We start from the raw sequence: 22,438 nt of genomic DNA, 5'->3' as shown, positions 1-22,438 counted from the left end.
ACAGAAATAAATAAACAGCCCCCATTGAGCAGGAAAACGGAATGGAAAATATGATCGTTGCACCATTTTATTGGGCATTCTTAGGAGCGCCGCCGTTTTATCACCCGTCCACCATCGGGTGCCGGGTGCGACACACCGACGAGCGGCCCGGTTCCCACCGCACCGGACCGGATGAAGCGGCCACCTCAGCTCATAAGCCGCGGCGTGCGGCGTGTTTATGGCCACGTGAAAACCGCTCGAAGGGATTCGGATGCCGACCGAGCCCGGCCACGGAAATGGTCACGAAAAGCCCGCGCTCTCGGGAAGCCATCGGATTACAATCGGTCACAACCGTCCAGGGGGACCGTGCCGGTGCAGCTAATTTTGTGCCATTGCTCGCGGTCGAAGATTTGTCATTTCCTGTCCCGCGAGAGCCCGTTCGCTCTGTGATCCGCACCGCATCCGTTGGCTGCTTTTTGGGGCCCCCGAGCATCGAGGCAGGTGACTCGAGGATTGTTTGGCACATAATTCACCGAATTTCACGAGGGTTGTGATTAGTGTTTGATACGCTCGGTTTCGAAGGTTCGAGAAATGCAAATAACTGCTTCGGTGAAAGCCGCCAATTCCGAGACAGTAAATGAAACCAACCGATAGCGAAGAGACAAATTGTGGATATTAGTCGTGCAAACGAACCTGCGTTGGTTTGACAGGTAGAGTTGAGCACAATCCTGACCAGTGTCAATCGCAGCCCTCAAGGATGTGATCCTCGCGCGTGATGCGAAAGCGGCGCGATTCGGTTTCGCAAACCCGTGCGATCGCCCCTTTTGGAAGGTAATATTATTATTTATGATCAGACATCGGACAGGCAGCGGATAGGTTTGTAGATCAGCAAACATACACAAACACACACCCGGAGACACACCGTGCGTGGTCAGTCCGCTGATCATATCTTCGAGACGTCCGACGCTCGAAGGCGAACCGTACTGACGCACATAAGGAACGAGAAAAAAAAACACACATCGAGCCAAAGGGGGCGCTGAAAAAAGTTTAACAACCACGATCGAAACAACGAGGCGGAAAAAGACAGCAATTATCGGGCCGTAGAAATTAATATTAATAAAAGCACCGCCGCCGTGGAGGACGCCCGATCGTAGAAAGTGAAGCGGGACCCGGCTCCGTTTAAACGCTCCGTCGCCGGCCGCGCTTTGGGGCAGGTCCTACGTTTTCACGGTCCGTGTGTCTGCGGTCAGTTCGCGGCGGCACGATCGGTGGGACCATATTTTGTCGTACACCGTCGCCCGGACCGGACCGGGGCCCGGGGTCCGTTTGCCGGCCCTCGGTGACAGTGATAAATGGATTTCTAATTACATCTGCTCACTTGGAAACCGGAGGGTATTGCATCGGCCGACACCGATTACCGAGATGGAGAAATTTGACCCCGCACTTAATCGGATCTATTACCGGTACGGCACTAGATCGGCGTCCGATAAGCGTTCGGGGTGTTTCGGGGAGATGTAACTCGGATCGAACACTATCTCGGCCAGTGTAACGGGAAACACGGTACAAGCGATCGCGGTTTGTAATCTCACTGATTTACATTCGGCGAGGCAACGCAATGTTGGCAGGTTCGATGGATAAGCGTTTTTTTATTCTTCTGATTATCACAATTTTCTGTTACCGAGTATGATAGTTTGCTGAGGGGTTAATACATTAATCGATGGATATTATAGGCTTTGCGCACCTCTTACCATTCGAATTCACCAATGCATCCATTCACCATTGCTACTAAGGTGGATTAAAACGGTATTCAATCAACGTTATATAATATTTAATGGATGATGCCTTAAGAGTGTTTTTTATTAAGTTGAATGCAACTTATTTTCAATAAATTATATCACAATTTTAATTTATTCATTTCGTGTTGCTATTTCTACTAATTTCTTAATTTTACCCACCATCTACTTATTTTGTCAATTATGTTTCATTTATTGCGTAATAGAACCAATAAGATAATAGTTCTTTAAAAGCCAGGCTAAACTGTGCCTTTGATTGTGATTGTATACTAGGTTTTCAGCAAAAAAAGACTTAAAGTTTCCAAAACATCCGAAAAAATGGTACAAATTCCAACGCATTAATTCGTTCCAAAAATTAGAATATTCGCTCCAAAGCGACAACAAAGCGACAGCTTCCTACAAACTGCAGGACACCACCAATTAATCGCGGGGCAATCCATGGGAAAATTTAAATATCGCCACACGAGCGACTCCGTGTCCGAGATCGTGAGCCGCGCGGCGAGAACATGACAGCTGGCAGCGGTCCCGGCCGGGCGACAATGTTGCATTCAGGCGACTTTCTAAATAATTCCACCAGCGGATTCGCCGAGCTTGGCCGAGCGCGATTGCTATCGCAACACATCGTTGCGCATCGATCGGTGCACCGCGGGCCGGGTTGGCCCGGCGCGGGCCACGATCACATTGATTAGCACTGCACTCCGCACTCCTCGATCGGTGGACTGGCGAACGGTCACGTTCATTCACAGCTTCGGCCTTTCGGTGGTGGTGGTAGGGCAAAGTTTACTCATGCAGCGGTGGCGTGCCAGCATAGAAATGGCATATCGCTCGACGGCATCGGCATGATGCGCGCTGATTGATTACCAACGGGACCGTAAATGGATCGCCGCACGAGTGTCATCGATCTCCGTGCGGGGATCGACGGATTGGGCTGGAAGCAGCGCGCTGCATGACGAGTGACATTTTCACATCGCTCACGAAATGGCCGCGTGTTTCGCGTGCCCGCCTGCGCCAGAAAACAGCGGGAGTTCGAGCCCGGGTACAAGCTACGCTGACAGGCGACAGGTGTTGACTTCCTTGTACGTGGCCGACACGTGTGTGTGCATGTGGGATGCATTAGCGGGTGCGAACGAGCGCGCGCGCGCGCGCCCGTGTTGCGTCAACATAGCGCACACGTGAACATAAAAAGAGCATTAGAAAAAAGGAGCCCGCGAGCGAAGGCAGTGGGAGTCGTTCTGGGTGGCACCCCATGTTTCCATGTTGCACCGACCGAAAAAAACTCCAAACCAATCCTTTAGGGTCGACCAAAGGGCAGGAATCTTCCACGTTCGCTTCTTCGGCAGCGGAAGAAACGGCCTGAGTTCGGCTGTTCGGAGGGCAACATGTGTACCAGGAGTGGGTGGCCCCGGGCCGTGGGCTTAATGTCAGCACAATAGTGGGAAAATGCACTGCACTGCACCGATCTGGATGCAGCTTCACAATCCCATTCACCGTTAGTGTCTCATTACAGCCGTGGCGCAAGAGTTGAGGTTGTGTTATGCGCCCGGTGCTACCGCGGTGTCCTAAATGTTTGCGGCGAAGAAAATGCCACCCCAACCCCGGTGGCATTCTTTCTCCTCCCAGGCAGGTGGTTTGCTGGGCCCCCACCGTCTCGGTATGTAGGGCGCGGGACTTTCGCATGCAAATTAGAATCGGTGCTGCGCCGTGTAGCATTGCGGAGCATTACATCGGTGCCGAGGGTGCCGATGCCGAGGTGCCGGAACAGATGTAGTTCAAAGCATTTAGTACCACCACTCGCTCGGTGGTCACCGGAGAAGGCCACCAGACTCCAGAGACTACCCGAGGACCGGCATGGAAACCAAGGCGATCCCGGGTTCTTCGAGGCACCGTATCCGTAAAGGAGGAGTCGTCCTTCAGTGCGAGAAACGATTGTCCGATCCTTGGATAAGCGGACGGCGGCCTAAAACGGAGAGAATGCTGTTTTATGCGCCTCTCGGCATTATGTTTATTTCCCTTTCGCGCGATGCGGCCTTGTGTCGTGGGGTTTCTTGGTCAATTCGACGCCTGACGACGGCGACGGCGATGATGATGATGATGTACGATAAGTGGTAAAGGACCACGAAACATTCCTTAAAAAATGAAAAAATAAACATCAGTAAAGTGACATTGTCAGCCTGCACACACACGCACACCACAGGACAACGAAGACACCCAACTCGGCATAACCCTTCGCTGATTGATGATTTATGGCACGATAAATCTTGGTTCGATTTAACACGCGCGCACTCGCGCAAGTAATTGGAGATGACTGGTGGTGTGGCGCAATCGTGGAATGTTGACTCGCGGTCAAGGCATTAAAGTGTCCCAAAAGAGGGTGGTACCTCTCGCTTTCAAGTGCCGGTGACAGCGGGGCCATTTCATTTTTGCCGAGCCAACTACCGCAACGCGGTAGCCATTTCGGCCACGACAGGCAAATTGGCCAGCGAATGCGGGGGACGACGGGTGGGATCGATTGTGTTGGGCTCGGTGCGTTTTTGGCAAATTATTATGCCCGGCCAACACCAAATGACCACATAAATTTATGTTTTATTCGCTTTTTTTCTACTTTCGCTACTTCTTGCGCCCTTTCTGGGCTGGACTGCGAGTGTTCCGGGCACATGTTTTTATGTAAACAATCATAAATCAGCTGTCCTTTTTATTTCACTTCTCTCTCTCTCCCTCTGTCTCTCTCTCGGGAACCGTCGCGAAAGATCACAGCACAGAGGTCACGTCCGATCGTCGCGGATGGTCAAAGTTGATTGCGTTACCCCTTTTCAATTTCGTTGTAAATCACCGGATTGGCTTTTGGGTGCGTGTGTGAGAGAGAGGGAGAGAGAAGTTCAATTTTGGTTGCTTTCTTTTGGCGCTCGGGCGAAATCTCACACTTTCCTGTGAGCCGGTTTTCGACCGGTCGGTAGCCGCAGGAAGTCAACACGAAAAGAAAACCGCGGCCAGCTCCACACCACGTGATATCAAGTGCAACGCAACGCAACGCAACGCAAAGGGCTGCGCTCGTTCGAAGTTGACGATTAATCGAGAGTGTACCAGAAAATCACTTTTATCATCGCCACCAGCGCCGCCGCCGAAAAGGGCAGAGATCAGCGTCCCACAAGGGGACGCACGTTAATCTTTGGCTCCCTTTGTCTCCCTGGAAAGTCTCTCCCCGGAAAGCGAAAGTAGGCCACCGCGTTGTCGGATGCCCCCAGCCCAGCCGTTCTGTACCGGTTGCCTCTACCGTTTCGTTCGAAAGAGTAAAACAAAATTTTAACATCCCATTATTTGGGACCAACACACACACACACGGCGGATGTGTTCGATTTTCTTCCGCCCGGTAGGTTGGTTATCGTCTTTTTCCACCCCTTTCTGTTGCTCTACCGGTGTTGACCGGTTTTTGTGGGTTACTCCTTATCTGTTCGTTGCCTTTCGCTCGATAATCAGCCTTCGAATGCGGTGTGGGTTAATAAGTTGCTACACTGAAGTTTTGAAACAAACGTTACTTTTTCTTGCATCGATCAGTTTAATCGCCAACCATTCGCTTTTACTATTCTATGCAAACAATTCTTTGCAGAACATTATTCGGTGCAATAAAGTTTTCTGTTTATGTTTTGTGGGAAGCTTTGTGTTACGTTCTCAGTTTTTTGTAGCTTCTTGGCTTCCCTGGCTTCTCTGGTACTCAAAAAATTGAAAAAAAAATCAATTAAACCTTCTGTAAACAACCCAATCAATATCATCCACGTGTCGCAGCATTTTCTTTGAAAAATGGCATATGAATCATGTAATTTATTAACAGCTTCAATCCAACCCAGAATCCAATAACTTTTAGTTGACTTAAGATATTAGCTATCTAAAACGACTCCTTGCTCTACCTTTTTCATAACAATTGAATATGATCTTCATTCATCTTCATTCATATCATGAGTCTCTCTCAATCACTAACTAATACGACTTTTTGGTGCATTTTAATCAGTTTTACACATTTCAATCAACTGTTTCTTCAATCGCCGCATTTGTTATTTTAAAAATGCTGTTGTTTTTCGAAACGTCACTTTCGTATCTTTCGTGCCAACCGCAGCATTGTGAGTCAGCTTAGCTACTCAGCGACCTACGCGGGCAGGAGCCAGAAATCCAACGACGAGAACGCTCACCTCGATTGAGGTCATGTTTTGGTGGCATTTCTTTGGTTTGGGGCCTCCTGAAGATTTAGTCCCCCTTTCTCGTTTTTTTCTCCGCTATTAATTCTCTATCCATCGCCAACACGGAAAACAATCTTCCACCTTTTGGGTTTCCTGCTCAACTTGCCTCTCGCCCTTTCCGCTTGAGCATTCTGAGGCGAACGGCGGGAACGAAACCAATCGACACGGAGCTCCTTTGTTGGGTTATTAAAAATATTTTTAAACTCTCCAAGACGATCGCCAACGACGACGGCGATGATGGTGATGATGATGCGGATGCTGAAGTAGGCGAGGATGGTGAGCTCCGGTGTGATGCGATGTTGATAAAGGCTGACGATGAACATTCCGAGGATACTGGCCGTCGACACTGGCTCAGACTCGCTCGGGGTGAAGGTTTCTGTCTGTTTGCTTTATGCTCGCGACGGAAAGCGAAAACACCACTCTCGATGGAGCGATGGATCTCTTCTCAGGACGGGTTCGAGCCGTTGTTGTTTTTATCGTCCCAGTTGTGGCCGCTTCCCGTTCGCGCGCCCCCTTTCGGGGTCTCCCCTTCGCCCGGTGGGTTACGTGAAGCCGGTGAGTGAAAGTTTATCGGTTTCTGCATGCGATTTCCATCTCTCCTGGCTCTCGAAAGTGGCCCTTCGCCACCGTCGCTGGAAGATGTGTCCGATCGGCTGCGGGACCGCCCGCCCCCCAAGCGGCAATGACGCTGAACAAATTCGCTACCGGAATGCCTGCGCTGAGAGGTAGCATCTCGCCCCGAAGAAGTAGGAACTGTTTTTGGTGGAAGCAAAAAGAAAAACGTTGGGCTCACGAGTGAGATTGCCGCACACTTTGCACACATCGCCTGCTGCGATGCCCGATAACCTCCGCCGTGCAAAGTGCTCCTTCAAGTTTGTGCACGGCCCGCCTGTCGGCCTGCCGGGCAATCAATTCCCCGCCGCCGAACGGTCCAACACCGATCGTTATCGTTCTGACGGGGAGTTCTGACATTTAGCCCTCCACTGGTGGTGGTGGTTCCGAGGGCAACTCGACTGTTTGCTGCACCATTTTCTGAACGTTGGACGCCATTTTCGTCGCTTTGCCATTGCCCTTTCACCCCGCGGCCAAGCCAGCCCGAGGTTAACCTTTGGTGTGTGTGTTGTTCACAATTAGAATAAATCCCCGAGGGACACACACGTACACGCTGCTGCGGAGGGAGGGACCAAAAGCAAAACCTCAACCCCGCTATTATGCTGCCGGACGCCATTGTCCGATTGGCCGTCTTGGCCACGGACCACAAAAGGCGAAGGGCGCCAGCCAAGCCCTGTGCAACGTCATCCATAAATCACTTTCAATTTCGGCGTAAGTATTATTATTTGGACCTCATCGCCGCGATCGCCGCGATCGATTGTCGAGAAGCCATTGGCTGACCCGCTGGCTGGCACCAAGGTGTGTGTGTATGCCAAGGCGGCTCGTATTAGACGCCCCAAAACGGCCCGTCTAGTCGCGCGGGGCTTGCAATGTGTAGCAAAGGCTAATTTTATTTAATGCGATCGTCGTGATACGGTAAGCGTTGCAACGAAAACGAAAACCGCCCATAACAACCATAGGGACCGACCGCCGACCGGCCAACGATGATGATGGTTTGTCGTAGGATGCTAGTCGCGATGCCATTGCACACGGGATGGGAAGAAGAATTGTCCATTGTTTCCTGTCGCCATCGCGCCGAGCGCGCTTTCCAACACCTCCACACAAATCGAACCGTGTCCGGGGTTCACACACACACAGACCTAACCCTTCTGCGGTAGAAGTCACTTTAATGAAGGTTGAAGGCCCGACAATGAGTCAGCGAGCACGATCTTTAGGCATGCCACCAACTCCGCGTGGTACATTGAAGTCTTCTTCAGTCGGCACTTCGCCCGCCTTCGAACTGGTGGAAGCAAATGTCAGACCGGGTCCACTAACACGGTAGGCAGGACAACGGTGCGAGCAAGCAAGCGGCAAGCACCCACTGATTGACGTGGTGATAGTACGCGGAAGGACTTTTCACCCGGGCTCCCACAAAGTGAGAGTGATTTATTCCCTCCGCGCGGAAGCCCACCGACACGGTGGCCGTGGCGAAAGTCTAGAATTGATGGCCTCTCTCTCTCTCTCTCTCTCTCCTTCTCCGTGTCTCAATGACGAACGGTGTGCCATTTACATAATGTCATCGACGAGCACGACCCGCGCGACTTCACCTCGCCTATAGGTTTGTCTCCGTCTGTGTGGTTCCGTCCCAGGGACACCGACAAGTACTCATCATCGATCACCACTCAAGCGTTTGCGAGAAAAAGTGCATTCCGAAGAAGCACCCGCGAACAGCGTGTTGCACAATTAAAACAAATAACTTCAACGCACGGCTTACGAAAAACAAGCGACGAACCCGACCGACAAACCGAACTCGGGGCACTCGCAAGCGCGAGCGAAAGTGATGGTGATGGTGATGGTTGCCAAACGAGCAGAGACAAATTAGCACCTTTGGCGTGCGATGCACACCCCGACGGGGCGCAGCATAATGGGTCCCCGGTGGGATGGGACACATTGCAACATATGCCATTCGGTTCGATGCGGTGCGATGCGAAACGGTTCGAACGGACATAGTTTCGAACGGTTTGAACGGCATGGAACGACACAAATGAAGAAAGCAAAACTGTGACCGGATTTGCAGAACCCGGATTGCCGGTGAAAGGACCCCCCGTCAGATTGATGATCTGTGGGCGCAAAGCCAGAGAGTGAGAGCGCGTGCGAGGAACGTTCATTATCCGAGCGATACGCGGAAGGCTCCACTGGGGTCACCACTGGTTGGCGATACGTTGGCCGGTTTGCCGTTTCTCTTTTTGGACCCCAAACTGCTTTCTGCGGTGTTCCCGGTGGAAGCTTTTAATGCCTCGTTCGATCAATAATTAGCCTCGGCGCTCTCGGTGGCGGGTCCATGTAATTGGACCACTTTCGGACGGTGAGTTATAGACGCACGTCAAACCACGCGCCACCCGCGGGGTGGCAAACGGTCGTCCTCGAGACGCTGCGCGGCCCGAAGACCCGTTAACCGAAATAACTCCCGGGGACCAAGGGGGATAACAAGCAAAATCAATTAAAATTAGATCGACCGGCAAAACGACCGGCCGGTCGGACTGTCCGGACTTCCCGAAATGTCCGCGCCGTGTCCACACAATGTTGGCCGATGTGCATCTAATTAGGGGGAGCAAAATAAAATAAATAAGCCGTGGTGCTGCGACAAGCGCGCACCGGGCACAACCAAGCAGGAAGTGCCCGGTGATGCCGTATCGCTTGTCCGGGTCCGTACAAGGCAAAAACAAGTGCCGTGCTGAACAGCAACCCGGGCACGACGCAACACAACATGGCCGCCGTCGTCTACGTCTAGGACGACTTATCGTCGTCGTCGTCCCCCACTCGGACCGTCCGGTGCCGTAGGAGCCGTACCTCGTCCGGAAAGAAGCGACCGACCGGTTCATAAAATGAAATGAAAAGTGCACTCCAGGACCCGGACTCGGCGTGCAGTAGTCCGTACTGTCCGACAGACATTTGACTGCCCGTTGGCGTCCATCGTGCCGGTTGACGCAGCAAAGAGGCGGAGGATTGTTTAATTTGTGTAGTCGCCCGGGCTCGAAAGCGACCGTGGACCGCGTCCTGCCCACGTTACTGCTGCCAAGACGAGTCAACATTTTATCCAAACAGTCGCCTAGGAGTCCCCGCACGGCAGCAAAAGGATTGACGTGTTTTGCACCCTCCAGCCGGGTCCGGTGCCCAGACCCGGACTGGCGTGCTGAAAGAGATCTTGGATCTTATCTGAGCCGAGAGTCCCCCATCAGCAGACGAACGCACCGAACGTTCGGCCGGCCGATCGATGGGAAACACGGTGATCAGTGCACGCAACGCCAAGCCCACCGCCACCGGCTTTTGGGGGAGCCTGTCGGCCAGCCTGCCTGCCGATTGGATATTCCATTCTCTAAGGCCTCCCAGTGGGGGACCTCGCCACGCCGGGGCTGCTGGGTTTTCGGGCGAAGTGAAAACGAGTTTTAATTGATTTAACAAGTTGTTGTCGTTTGATTTTCCTATGCATAATTTATGGGTCGTAAGCGATGCCGATAGCGATGGGGCTGTAAAAACCTAAACCGTCGGTGAAGAAGATGGCAGGAGAAGAAGAAAACAGGATGGAAACGCACCGCACCGCGTTGTTCGCAAATCGTTTATCGTGCCCTCTGCTCGGGTCCCGGGCCTCCCCTGACCGTCGGCGCAACTTTCGACTCGCCGACACGCGCTCTCTATGGTCCGCGCGCGAGACACGTCCTGCAAGGTCCGCCTGTTTTACGCCCTAAGCTCCTAAGGGGGTACTCTTCAATGGTGTGGTACTCAATTGACACCTCGCAAAGTTTCGCCAACATTTTTTTTTCTTTTTTGTTCCTTCCATTTCTGTGTTTTGGTGTTGGTGGGCACAATATTGGTACGAAAAACATAAGCTCGGCACAGCAAACCTGTTGCAGATAAATCGTGTTTCGGCTTTCACGCCTGTTTTTTTTCGGGGACTTCAGGCATGTTGTGTGTTTCGCGCACAGACGCACTAACGCCCCAAACCGCACGCATATATGGTGTCAGGTTGCGTGGGCTCCGGTTGCTGCGATAGGACTACCGGAAAGCTCCGCGTTTGTTGGCGTCCCAAACAGAAACCCAGAGTTTTGATACTTCGAATAAAGTTATTTATATCATTTGATTATCAGTGCTTTTAACGAACTAAAAATTGCACCAAGTGTCCTTCAGACAGCGATTTGATAGGAAATATTTAACCCTTATGAACAGAGGTTGGCAAGTCCCAATTATAAAGGCTTTGGTACACAAAATGCGCTAAGTGTCCAACTAACTGGCTGTCTACCTCTAAGGCTTTCAGTAGTCGCGAGTTTCTGAGCGTCTTATGATGTTGACATGTGAGTGAAGTTTCTCTTGGTTTGAAATTGGTTTCTAGTGTTTCCCAATTTCAGTTAGGTTTTTCTTCATTTACTGTATTTTTTTCAATTATTTTAATTTGTTTCAAGTATATTTAATTTTTCTTTGAATAATGTTTTCTTTGATTTGACTTTGATCCCCGGATTTGGTCTCTGAATATCACACGTTTTCAAACTTTACCTACCAGCAACGAGCAGACAAATGTTTCAAGAACCTCAAGGAATATCAAAATAAATCTTTTATGCACAAAAGTGTTGAAAATTGATATGATTGAAACAAGTGACACTTTCCGGTAGACCTAATGTATTGGCCAACACTCCAGCTTAGAGACTAGCGTGTTTTATAAGGAGATCCTAAGTGTCGAATGGCTTACTTTTTCCGTTTCAGTTGTTTCAGTTCAGTTTTCTGTTGGCCAAGGCACAAACCACAACCGCTGCCGGCCTACCGTCCGCGATCCTTACTGTTGCCGTGTCCTTATTTCCCGCCCAGTGGCCCGAGGGCAAACGAGGCGGTGATTAATTGCGGCAAGTCGGGGCCATTTCTCGGGGCCACACCGCACAAAACCGGCGATCTAATCAGCCGCGCTTAATGTGCGGTAATTTTTCGGGCTTTATCAAACGCCGTGCCATTGGAAACGCAACGCGTAAAAAACGCATCGCATCGCAAACGCATAAAAACAAAACTCACGCGCCTGTCATAATTGGCACGTTGATTGAGGCTGCGTACGCTGCGCCCGGCGCGCTGCGATTATGTCCACACACCGCCGCGCGGCCAATGCATCAACGTGTAGATCCTAATCTCTCGCGGGCGCGCAAACCATTCCTAACATTCCCGCCTGTCACCTGTCGGTGGCGCACCGCAAGATTATGTTTCATTTTATGCTCCGCACACCGCACGAACGGACGGACGGCAGCCGGGGCCCGGGGATCGGAACCGGCACCTGACACTTCGGCGGAGGTGACACTAAATCAACCGGCCAACGCGCCCGGCCCCGACAGCACCAATAAATAAATGTCACAATTTATGTCCATTCGCACCGCGCCGCGCGATGGAGAAAATTCACCAAACGCACCCAGCGAACCGGTTTCCTCCCGGGAGGGAACCGGGAGACTGGCGCATCTTCCTGCGCCGGCCGGTGATGATAAATGGGTGATCGATCGCCGGGAAGTGGGAAACGCGCGGCGCGATTACATTAGCAACCGTCGGCGAAACCTGCGCCGGTCTGGGACCGATGAATTCGGGTTTTCCTCTTTCTGCCGGTCCGTGTTTTCGCGTTAATGTCGCTGATTACCTTCCGAGATGGGTGCAGGCTTGCATGTTGGGCCGCCGACAACGAGCCGATAACGAGTTCGACCACATACCGACCGTGTGTGCGAATATTTCTATAATCAATCATCGGCGACAATCGGCAATCGGCATCATCGTCAACCGCACTCGGTCCCCGGGATCCCTGTGTGTGGCGCAAATTTGTCCACAAACCGGCCGCCGCCTTGGTTGGGATTGCCAAAAATTTGAGACCATTTACCACCTAATGGACGTCGCAGGGATTCGGTTCGGTTCCGAAAAACCAACAGAAAAGGCGCAACTCTAAAAGTGGCGCATCCTAATGAAGTCATCAAGCGAAAAGGAATGCCAATTCTCAATCTGGTCGGCGACGCACACGCACCCCCAGGCGCCATTGTGTCCAGAGTGTGACCGAAAGAGAAAGAGCACTGGTGCACCTCTAAAAGGCTTCCCGAAAAGTCCAAATACCATGGCGAGTGTGGCCCAAAACGCGAGTTCGCGAAAACATTGGGAAGAAACATTATTTACGGCGCATGATTATTAACGGCGATGGGCTTAAATTGGGCCATAAATAATGTGGGCCCGAGCATAAAGGTCCGACACCGGACCGAAAGAAGGTTAAGCTCTGGTTACCGGGCTCCCTGTCTCCCTCTCTCTCGCTCTGTCACCGGAGCTGGAAGGGAAGGGACCAAAACAGGCGCTTTTCACGATCGCCTTTCGGTTGGCAAACCGCTGGAAGCCCGCGGGTCTCCATAATGAGTCCGAAAAGTCCGAACAAACCACAAACCAGCGCTCGATCGTTAAGTACGTCCGGATAGATTACTTGCGGGGACACGCACATACACACACATACACTTTCGCTCCGATTGCCACTCGTTGCAACCGTAGGACGAATGGATGGCGAAACGCTCCTGGCGAATCGGCGGCACGAAACGAAACACCAAACCAAGGCAAACCCCCTTTTTTATGCTTTTCTATGCTCCACATTCCTGAGGTGATCGCCAAACAGCGATCCTCGATCCACCCGGCACCCCCCGGGTGGCCCCCGGCGGTATCGGGGAAAATCTTTTCCCCGCGATCGGTGTAAGGAAACACGATCCGCAAAGGGGGCACCGGCAAGGCGCGCGCGAGCGAGATAGAGAGTCGCTTCATGTTGCGTCCGAACCTAGGGGGGGCGCGCGCATTGCGTAAGGTGGCCCTCCAATCACGGCAAATGCAAAATTTATGTTCAATTTCTCCCACACACACACACATACGGGGCGCGCGCTCTGGCAGGTTGCGCCGAGGGAAGTTTATCTTTGTGCCAAGTTTGGAAGAAAACACGTTGCGGGCACAATCTATCACCGGCCATCTCGCCCGGCCGGCGAGCGTCTTGCTTGCTGCGCTGCCGGCTGCCGTTGCATCGGCCTGCAATCTGCAGCAGCCTCCGAGGCTGTAGCGCTCGCTGAAGCCCGAAAAGTTCCGAAAGTAACCCTTCGCCGGCCTCCGAGCAGGTGAATTTTGAATGGTCCGAGTGTTTTCGTTCCTTCTTTTTTCTGCTGCATAGACCAACATAACCGACACGACACGGGGTTCAATGTGACGTGCCTTTTTGCTTTACATTTGAATATTTAATTACGCCAATCGTGCTGCCCGGGACGCACGGGTTTTATCGATTGCCAAACGAGCGCTAAACGCAGAACGGTGCAACGGTGCTGCATTCCACATTTATTAATCGGTACGGTTTGGTGAGGCTACGCTCGATTTCTAGCGCCACGCGGCCGACCCATGACCACAGGAATTTGCCCAGCCAGAGTCCAGTGGATCACAACACGCTCTGTCCCCTGAAGTTGAGCTCACGACCCAATCGAGGTGATCGATAACCTTCGGCGACGTACGGCGACGCAGCAACAACGACGGTGTAGGTTGTGCGATGATCGAGAACCGAGCGGAGCTCGTGTTAAAATGTGTGATGATTTTTAACGCTTTTTCGGCCTCGCACTGAGGGAAAACTGAGCCTTAAATCAAGTTGTGTTGTTAACGAAGTGAATGTCATTTGTTTGTTGTCATTTGACTAGAGGTTTCGTAGACCATTTGATGTCTCATTCTCTATGTCGAAATAGTTCGAGTACCATTTTATTATAAACGTTTATTTTGTGTGACAGAGAAACATTGTTCGAAAGGATTGAATTCAAAAATTGATAAATGACCCATTGCTTTCTCTATGCCGTACTTATAACAACTTCTCGTCGTTTCTTGACTTTAATATTTCCCGCGATCAGTGTCGTGATGTTTTTGCTTTCATGTGTTCATGGTAAACGTTTCGTCCTTGTTACTGCCGCCTGTGTTTTCCGCTAAATATCGGTGACCACTTTGGTCGTTGCGTTTCGTCAGTTTGATTAGTTTTAGTTCTAAGTGCTAGGTTATGTTTTTATTGTCAATTGGGCTAAGTTGCCCGTTGACTTTTTTTTAATAAATATGAAATATAAATAAATAAATAATACGATCGATTCGGATGAGATTCATGAGATGAGACGATGAGACATTACACTGCATTAGTATCGTTGGCGAATGTGTGACAAAATATTCCACATTCGAAAACCGACGACTCTGTTACGATTGCCTTACGACCGTTTGGCAGTCTTACTTTAAGACGGATCGGATTTCGTCAACCCAAAACATGAGAAACGATAAAAAGTTATGCAACCGCTTGTAAACCGATGTAAAATAATGACGATCAGACGACAAAGGAAGCGTTAAGCGTTCAGTGTTGCGTCACGTTGACCGGTCCCATTTGTACCGCTGACGAGCCTTAAGTGGTGTTGCAAGTGAAACACTAAATCAAACAGTGAAACAGAACGCACTCTCCGCGCACGATGGATTATGACGTCAACAACCTGCTGCTGTTGCCGGTGCCGCCGCCGCCGTCGACAGCGAGACAGACCGTCACCATCCGAGCGGGCGGCCCGGTGACTAACCAACCCATCGCGAACCCGTTCGCGCGGCGTTCTGGCGGAAATCGAATTACCATTTTCGCTCCGCACTATTAATCTTCTAATCGACCCGATACGGCCATTACAAGAGAACGGGTTCCTCACGCCCGCTTCCCGCTTATGCAAATCCGACTCTGATTGCTGCTGCTGCTGCTGTGCTGACCCACAATCAGCGTTCCGGGATCTCTCGTGAACCGCGTCGTGAGCGGCACGATCCGCCAACAACGGCACGATTGTGTTGGTTCTTGTTACAGTATGATAATTGATTAAAAGTATCGCTAATTGTTGGTGGTTCGTACTCTCCCAGGTTCCTCGGGGGTGGGGGGGGGTGGGTTGGTCCCCCTGCCATAATGTCTGAGCGGCCTCAGACTTTGCTTTCGCCCGGCCCGATTTGAATGGTCGCAGAATGAAGTATTTAAATTGAAAATTACGGTGGGCGGTGTGGAGAAGTACTCGAGTTGGCGTCAGAGTATGAATTAAATTATTCCACAGTCCGAATCGACCTGCGTCCGGCGCAGTTGACTCAGCGGCAGCAGCCTCGGAACTGTTAATCCCTCGACCACCGTACCGCTACGTCTTTAATTAATTCATATTTTCCCTCTCTTTTCCAACTCTCCATCTCCAGACAGGTCGGCTACTCCGCTCGGAAGCAGCAGGGCCCTCTACCGAGATCACCTTCCGGCCAACATCCGCGCCGTTGTCGTGACACCGTCACCGGACGTGAGCGGAGCGGAAATGACAGTCACCACCACGAGCTCGCCACCGACCAGAGCAGAACCAGAGCAGCAACCTGAGCAGCAGCAGCAGAACAGTGACAAACAACGACCGAGTCGGAACACACGGGGGACGGCCCGCACCACCATGCGGGTGACCAGCTTCTTGTCCGGGCCGCTGCGGCCATCGGCGACGGTGCACGGGATGCTGCTGCTACTGCTGGCGGCGACAACGCTGCTCGTGACGCACGCCATCCCGCCCGTCGACGGGAAGCTGCAGCTCTGCGAGGTGGAAACGGGCCAGTCCAGCATCATTCTGGACATCGAGGAGAGCCGCGGCAGCGGTGAGTGTGTCTTGTGCGCTTAATTAGCCGCCCGCTTTGTTGTGGCTGCCTTTTAGTACACTTTTAGTACACCGGCCCCATCCCCGTAATGGGGTCGTTCGGGACTTCTGCTTCTTCTTCTTCGCGGCGGTTTTCGGGTTTACGCACGGCCACCGTAACGGGCACTAAACCGTGCTCCCATTTTAACTGCGCGCCGGGCCGACATCCGGCCATTAATCCGGTGGATCGGAGGCCTTCGTTGTGTGCTAAAAGCGAAAAAGTATCGATCAATTAAAACTGGCCCCGCAGGTGGAAAGGTGGCGCGCGAACGAGCCGCACAGGGGAGGGGGGAGTTCTTCGTGACCGTGCCGAGGGCCGAAAGGGCACCCGGTGGCAGTAATTAGCTAGACCAGGACCCGCAGCCGGCATTATAGTCTGGCTAGAAGGCAGGGCACTGGACGCAAAAGCAAGTGGATCGAAGCTAGATAGGACGACTCGCCGGAGGGTTGGTGTTGGTGTGGAACTCCGTAACGGTGCCGTTGGCCGTTTTTGTTTACAGTACTTGAAGGGTCATAAACTGACGCTACAAGGCGGACGATGGCATAATTTAATTAAAAAAGTGTGGCAAGGGTTTTAGGACGTTCTTCGGTGTGTTCTAAAGCATGGAAAGGATGCACCCAATTGCCCAATTATGTACGCGCTCTGCTTTCTTATATACCTCTCTCTCTCTCTCCCATTTCACGGTGGCAGCTGTTGGACAGCGGACAAACCCACCGGAGCTACCGATATCTGGCGACCCGAACGATGATATCACACTGGAGCTGGTCTTTCCAAAGGGCAAGCCCACCTTCCTGCTCGACGGCAAGTCCCTGCGGCTCATCCACCCACTCGATCGCGATGAGGAAAATCTGAGCCACATTGTCTTCCAGGTAAGAGTCGGCGGCCAACCGGGCGAGCAAGAACCTTCAGCTGACCCAGCTCGATTTTCTCGCCTCTCATCTCATCTACAGATAACCTGCATGGTGCGCTCGACGCGCCGCAAGCGCAACATTCCGATCATCGTCCGGGTGTCGGATGTCAACGATAATCCACCGATGTTTATCAACACGCCCTACGAGACGAGTGTCGCCGAGGTAAGTAGTCCACAGTCCGTCGTCCAGTCCAGATTTGTCTCCCGCGCCACCAGCGCTGACGGATGCAGTAGGTCAGGCCTTGCAGTTGAACGAATCGCGTCTTTCGATCGCATATGCCGGCTTGGCGTCTGCATTATTTATGGTCCAGCGCTCCGACGCAGCCTAGCCCACCCCGGGGGCTGGGCTATAATTTCGAACAGAAACGCACCGAATCGCACGATGTCCATCGCAGCCAGTTCGCCATTCGTTACGCATAATAATTGCGCACCGTGCATTGTGACGACCCAGAACGGTGCACTGCTACTGCTCCTGACTGGGGCTGGCTACCTCAAGATTATTATACATGCCGTGTAGCGATGATATCACTCGGACGGCCTATCTGCGCTTGTAAAACTTGTCACACACCATCGCGACCTACGATCCTGGCTCGGGTCGGGAACAGAAAAACCCGTAACACGATCATTCCTCGCACCCTATGAATCTATGTAGCACTGACCTCACGTGGAACGCATCGCTATTCTGAAGCGCGCCCATCGACGTGGCCCACGGTGGCTACGCCGAGATCACTCACGTTCCATAGGGTGGGTGCATCTAGTGTTTGGATTCCGAAGATGGGGAGCAAAATATCGAATTGTGGCTCTCTTCTTCATTTTCGAAGAAAAATGGGCTGATGAAGCCGTCTGACCGCTAAATCCGCACCAAACAGTCACTCGTTGTGGGTGCATTGGCTTCTCTTGCACGACTCGCCCGGGATGGAGATGAGCATCGAAAGAAAGAAGATTTTTTGGTCAAATGTAACGTTCATCCGTTCTTTCGCTTAATTTGCGCATTTTCTGCATGCGTCGTGCGTCCCATTCCGTAAATGTCAAATTTTGTACTAAATATTTCCAGTTTCCAGAAAAAAGTTTGAACACTTGATGGATCACCCTATACGCGTCACGTTGCGCGGGAGTGCTTCCAGAAGTCTCCCGACGGGGTCCGTATCAATCGGTAACCTACTTACGAAATTGCATAATAATCCTGCCGTACGATCGGCTGTCTGTTTATCAAGGTCCGCCTAGAGGACGGGGCTGTAGGCGAAGACGATCATCGAAGCAATACGCGCGCCACAAGCCACCCGTCTGGGGGCGTTATTAATTTTACAAATGTCTTTACGCCGTGCCCTCGTCGTTCGGCTAGCCGCCGCCGTGCTAGATGTAGACAAGTCAAACGAGATCTTCCCGCGCTCCAAGGGGCTGTTCTCAAGTCCGATTGGTCAGCCCCCGACTCGGGCCGCGCGCCGGTTCAGCAATGGATGGAAGGTGGTATTTTATCGATCTTATCGATAGTTAATTCTTTGTTTGTGCAACAGAAACGGACCCGGAACGGCTCGACGGTGGAGGCGGCGGTGGTGGTCGTGACTTATTTATTACCCCACCCGGTCAACGCAGCGCCCAACGGAAAGCGGCCCTCCGACGGAGAGAGATTCCGGTCCAACGGAGAAACATCTCGGCTCGGCGTAGCATCTGCCGGACCAGTGTTCTAAAACCATAATTAAAGCGCGTGACGTGGCGAGCACCGCCGCTTGACCACCAGCAGATGGCGCGCGAGTGGCACGCTATCGTTGGCGGGTCTTGGCCCCTTGGCCACACCGTGCGGCCGTGGTTAGGTTTTTAATTAATTCTCCACTCCGAATTATGTGGCTCAAGCCGCCGAAGCGGATTGTCTAAACCGACCGGCCAAGCGGCCCGATCGTAGGCGTCAAGTCGGCAACAACCCGTGGAGTGTGTTGCCACAGCTAGAGGAACCGTTATGACCGGTCCTGGTCCCGTGTTTTGCAACCTAGACAAACCTCGGACTTTCTCCGGCGACGCCTCCGTCGCAGAACTCGGGGTGCGTTTGCGACCCGGTTTTTCGCGTCTTGCTGTGAAGTACTTCCCCAATCCTGGCCGCCTGGAACCGGTCCCCCGGGTGGCCCGGCATTCCGTGTGACAGAGAGAGAGAGAGAGCGAGGGACCGAAAGAGGTTGAATAAATTAATCCAAAAAGCTTTTAGCGAAAATATTAGCACTCGCATCGCGTGCGTCGACTACGCGCCCGGTGCGATGTTGCGTGAACCGACCGTGGACGTGAACGATCACACATGTCACATGTCAACAACCCACCCAAGACGGGCGGGGTGGACGGGGTGCTTGTGCGGTCCATAACCGCTTGCGCGGCCCATCGACTCGCGTCACGCTATTAATTGGCGTTCGCTTCTTCCGGAAGAAAGCACTCCACAACTCCCCGGGAAGGGGTTTGGTCCTGTGGTCCATGATAAAAAGTTATCACCTCGAGACTAATTTATGTGACTTTGATCGGGCGCGCGCCCGGGGATCATTTCTCGCAGGTCTCTTCCTCATTTGAGTCGCATTTAAAAGTCTATTATCTTAGCGCTCCTAACACCGTGCCGATGTCTTACATTGTCTCCAAGCGCCACGGAAGAGGAACCGTTGAAAGTGGCGGTCGGCGAATCGACTGACACTCACTCTCTCTCGCCGTCGGGCACCCCCGGGGGGGTCAATCCAATTCGACCCCGCTAATGGTACGATGGTTCATTTCATATTTCATACCTCGTCAACGCCGCGAAGCGAACCCTTTCCGGCCAACAACTCAGCGCGATGCAGATAATTAGAAAGTCCGCGACCGGGGTGATGATTAAGGTTAAAGACACGCATACACGGCGTGAGAATGTGAGAGCATGAATCATAACGCGCGTTTACGTTTGGGTCGCACCGGAAATCGGCGACATTTTAATTTCGCCTTCGAACCCGCGCACGCCGGCCATGTGGGTCGATCATCCGGACCGGCGATCGGCTGTTAGTTGTTCACATATTTACCGCCATGTCGAACATTGATTGTAATTATGTAATTACGGTTTCGAAGTAAGTAATTGTTTTCATTATAATACCAGTTTACGGCCTCAGAACTGGACTCTGGCGGGCGCTCGGAGTCGTGCTTGGAATCGATAAGTACCGAGGGCCTCGGTCCGCGTTCGCTCCACAAAGGGTGTTTACCGAAGGCCGAAGACGATAATTTGATAATTTTAAAGGTATAGTTACCTTTACCAGCATTTGTTACCTTCAACAATTGTATATAGGATTAACGCTTAAGACATTGAGGCAAATGGTCGTACAATTTTGATAAATATGAAGAGAACAATATAAATGCTCTTTAAATATGAAGCGACAAATATGAAGAGCTTTTGAAATTTGATTTTGATAAATACAATCTATCAAAAGCGTATAAGTCTTTACTACAGGGCATGAGTTTAAAGAATCCATAATAAAACTTAGAAAAATACGTAATCAAATGTGCACAAATCTGGTCCAATGTTTTGTAGAAGATACAATCTTCGACAGCTCATTTAAAAACTATATAAGCAGCAACCTCACGGTGTGTATTAATTCAGCTCAACTTGTGTGTTATTGATACAAATCCTGTTTCGATTCGAATTGTTAGTAGTCGAAGCCTTTTTAATCCATCGTTTATAATGTGTAGAAGTTGAAAGATGATAAGGATTTTAGTCAAATTTTCTGCAAAAAAGTTAAGTCTATATTCCTGCAATGAAAGTCCTCCCAATGAGATGAACAATGTACCGCAGTGTGTGTTTTGACGCATGCATCGAATGCTCCCTGGTGTCTGCTGATGAACTTCAGAATCTGTCACTTCAGGTCAGTTACAGTTCGAAAAGGGGACGGACGCGAAAGAAATGTATCGATTACTGCCGCCCGGCTCGAGCGCGCACTGCCCTGATTTATGGGTGGTTAATTAATTGCAAGCTGGCAAACTGTCAAACGCAGTCCGATTAAAATTCAATAACATTGAACACCCAACGTAACCGTGTGTGTGTGTGTGTGCAGGCGCGCGCCCGCCGAGCTGCCGGAAAAGACGCGCCTAGTCGAGAAACCCCGGAGAACGAGTGAGTTTTTCTTTCCCGCTGACTGCAACGGCCGGAGGAGACGAACCTGTTCCTTGCGCACAGACACACTCACATCGGTCGGTGATCGGAATGATATAATTAACGTGAAATAGGCAACCCCCGCCCCGCGGTTCGGTGCTGGAAACAGCCCTCCGAAGGAATGAGGAAGCCACCGGCGTGCTTTTCGCACGCGATCGCCGCTACGCAGGAGCGAACCATGGGCATGGGGCGACCGAACCGAAGAAGAAAAACAAAATCGGAATCTACAGGAATTAGTTTCTAATGAGGGAGAAATTTTCTTGTGAATTTCATTATTTTCCCTTTTGCTGCTGCGGGCCCCGTTGGCGTCGACGTCGCCCGGACTAGAACTGGATTAATCGATAACCATATTTGTGCAAATGTGATGTGGCCTACATGGCCACCGTCCGTCCGTCCGTCGACTCGACGCCGCCGTCGTCGTCCTACGTAACGAGACAACGACGGTCAGCGTGTTATTTTCCTTCGCTTTGCGCGGTTTGGTTTTTGCTGCTCCCTGCTTCTGTAGGGCTAGTTAAGCGATCGACAGGAATGTGATAAAATTGCATCCCTCGCTGCGGATGGCCACGCCACTGCCCGAGCGATGTTCACTGCCCTCTAGACACACACACACGCAGACAGACTGCTCATCGACAGGGACTACCTAACATCGACGAACACGAGCCGGGCGTCGAACAGTGCGGATGATTATCGGGCGGGAAATTAACATAGAAATGATTATGTCAAGCCCGAAACATGGCCAAATTTCGTATCGGAAAAGGGTGTTTATTATTCCGGACAACCTCGGTGTCCGGCACACCCTGTGGGCCCCACTCGAAGACCACCTTGTGCGGTGTGTGTGCCCGTGTGGGTTTCCGTGGGCGAGGATCAACCGGTTGATTAGGTTGCCAGATTCCTGCTATTCCCTGGGCTCCGTATCTTGGGCCTCCCTGTGAGGTGGTCCGGTCCGGGGGACTGCTTCTCGGATCTCGGCCACTTAACGACGGTGTTTATTTTGACCGCGTGGTTTGGGAGTCTTCGGCCATCTAACCTAAGGCCACGCGAGTCGTCGTCCGTGGACACGCAAGCCGCCCGGTGA

At 51.8% G+C, this 22,438-nt stretch overlaps 1 protein-coding gene across 1 annotated transcript in view; it reads left to right on the top strand.

Annotated features, from left to right (window-relative positions):
* Nucleotides 1-22,438, top strand: part of LOC128270200 (cadherin-99C) — a 105,935-nt gene that overhangs the window by 27,879 nt on the left and 55,618 nt on the right. Inside the window, exons 2-4 of the mRNA XM_053007604.1 lie at nucleotides 15,842-16,273; nucleotides 17,003-17,181; nucleotides 17,263-17,385. Of these exons, the coding sequence (XP_052863564.1) occupies nucleotides 15,842-16,273; nucleotides 17,003-17,181; nucleotides 17,263-17,385 (734 nt within the window). The remainder of the gene's footprint in view (nucleotides 1-15,841; nucleotides 16,274-17,002; nucleotides 17,182-17,262; nucleotides 17,386-22,438) is intronic.

This window comes from Anopheles cruzii, chromosome 3 (assembly GCF_943734635.1).
Source record: "Anopheles cruzii chromosome 3, idAnoCruzAS_RS32_06, whole genome shotgun sequence".
NCBI lineage: Eukaryota > Metazoa > Arthropoda > Insecta > Diptera > Culicidae > Anopheles > Anopheles cruzii.
Note: the sequence above shows the minus strand (reverse complement) of the source record. Positions and strands in the feature narration are given on the sequence as shown.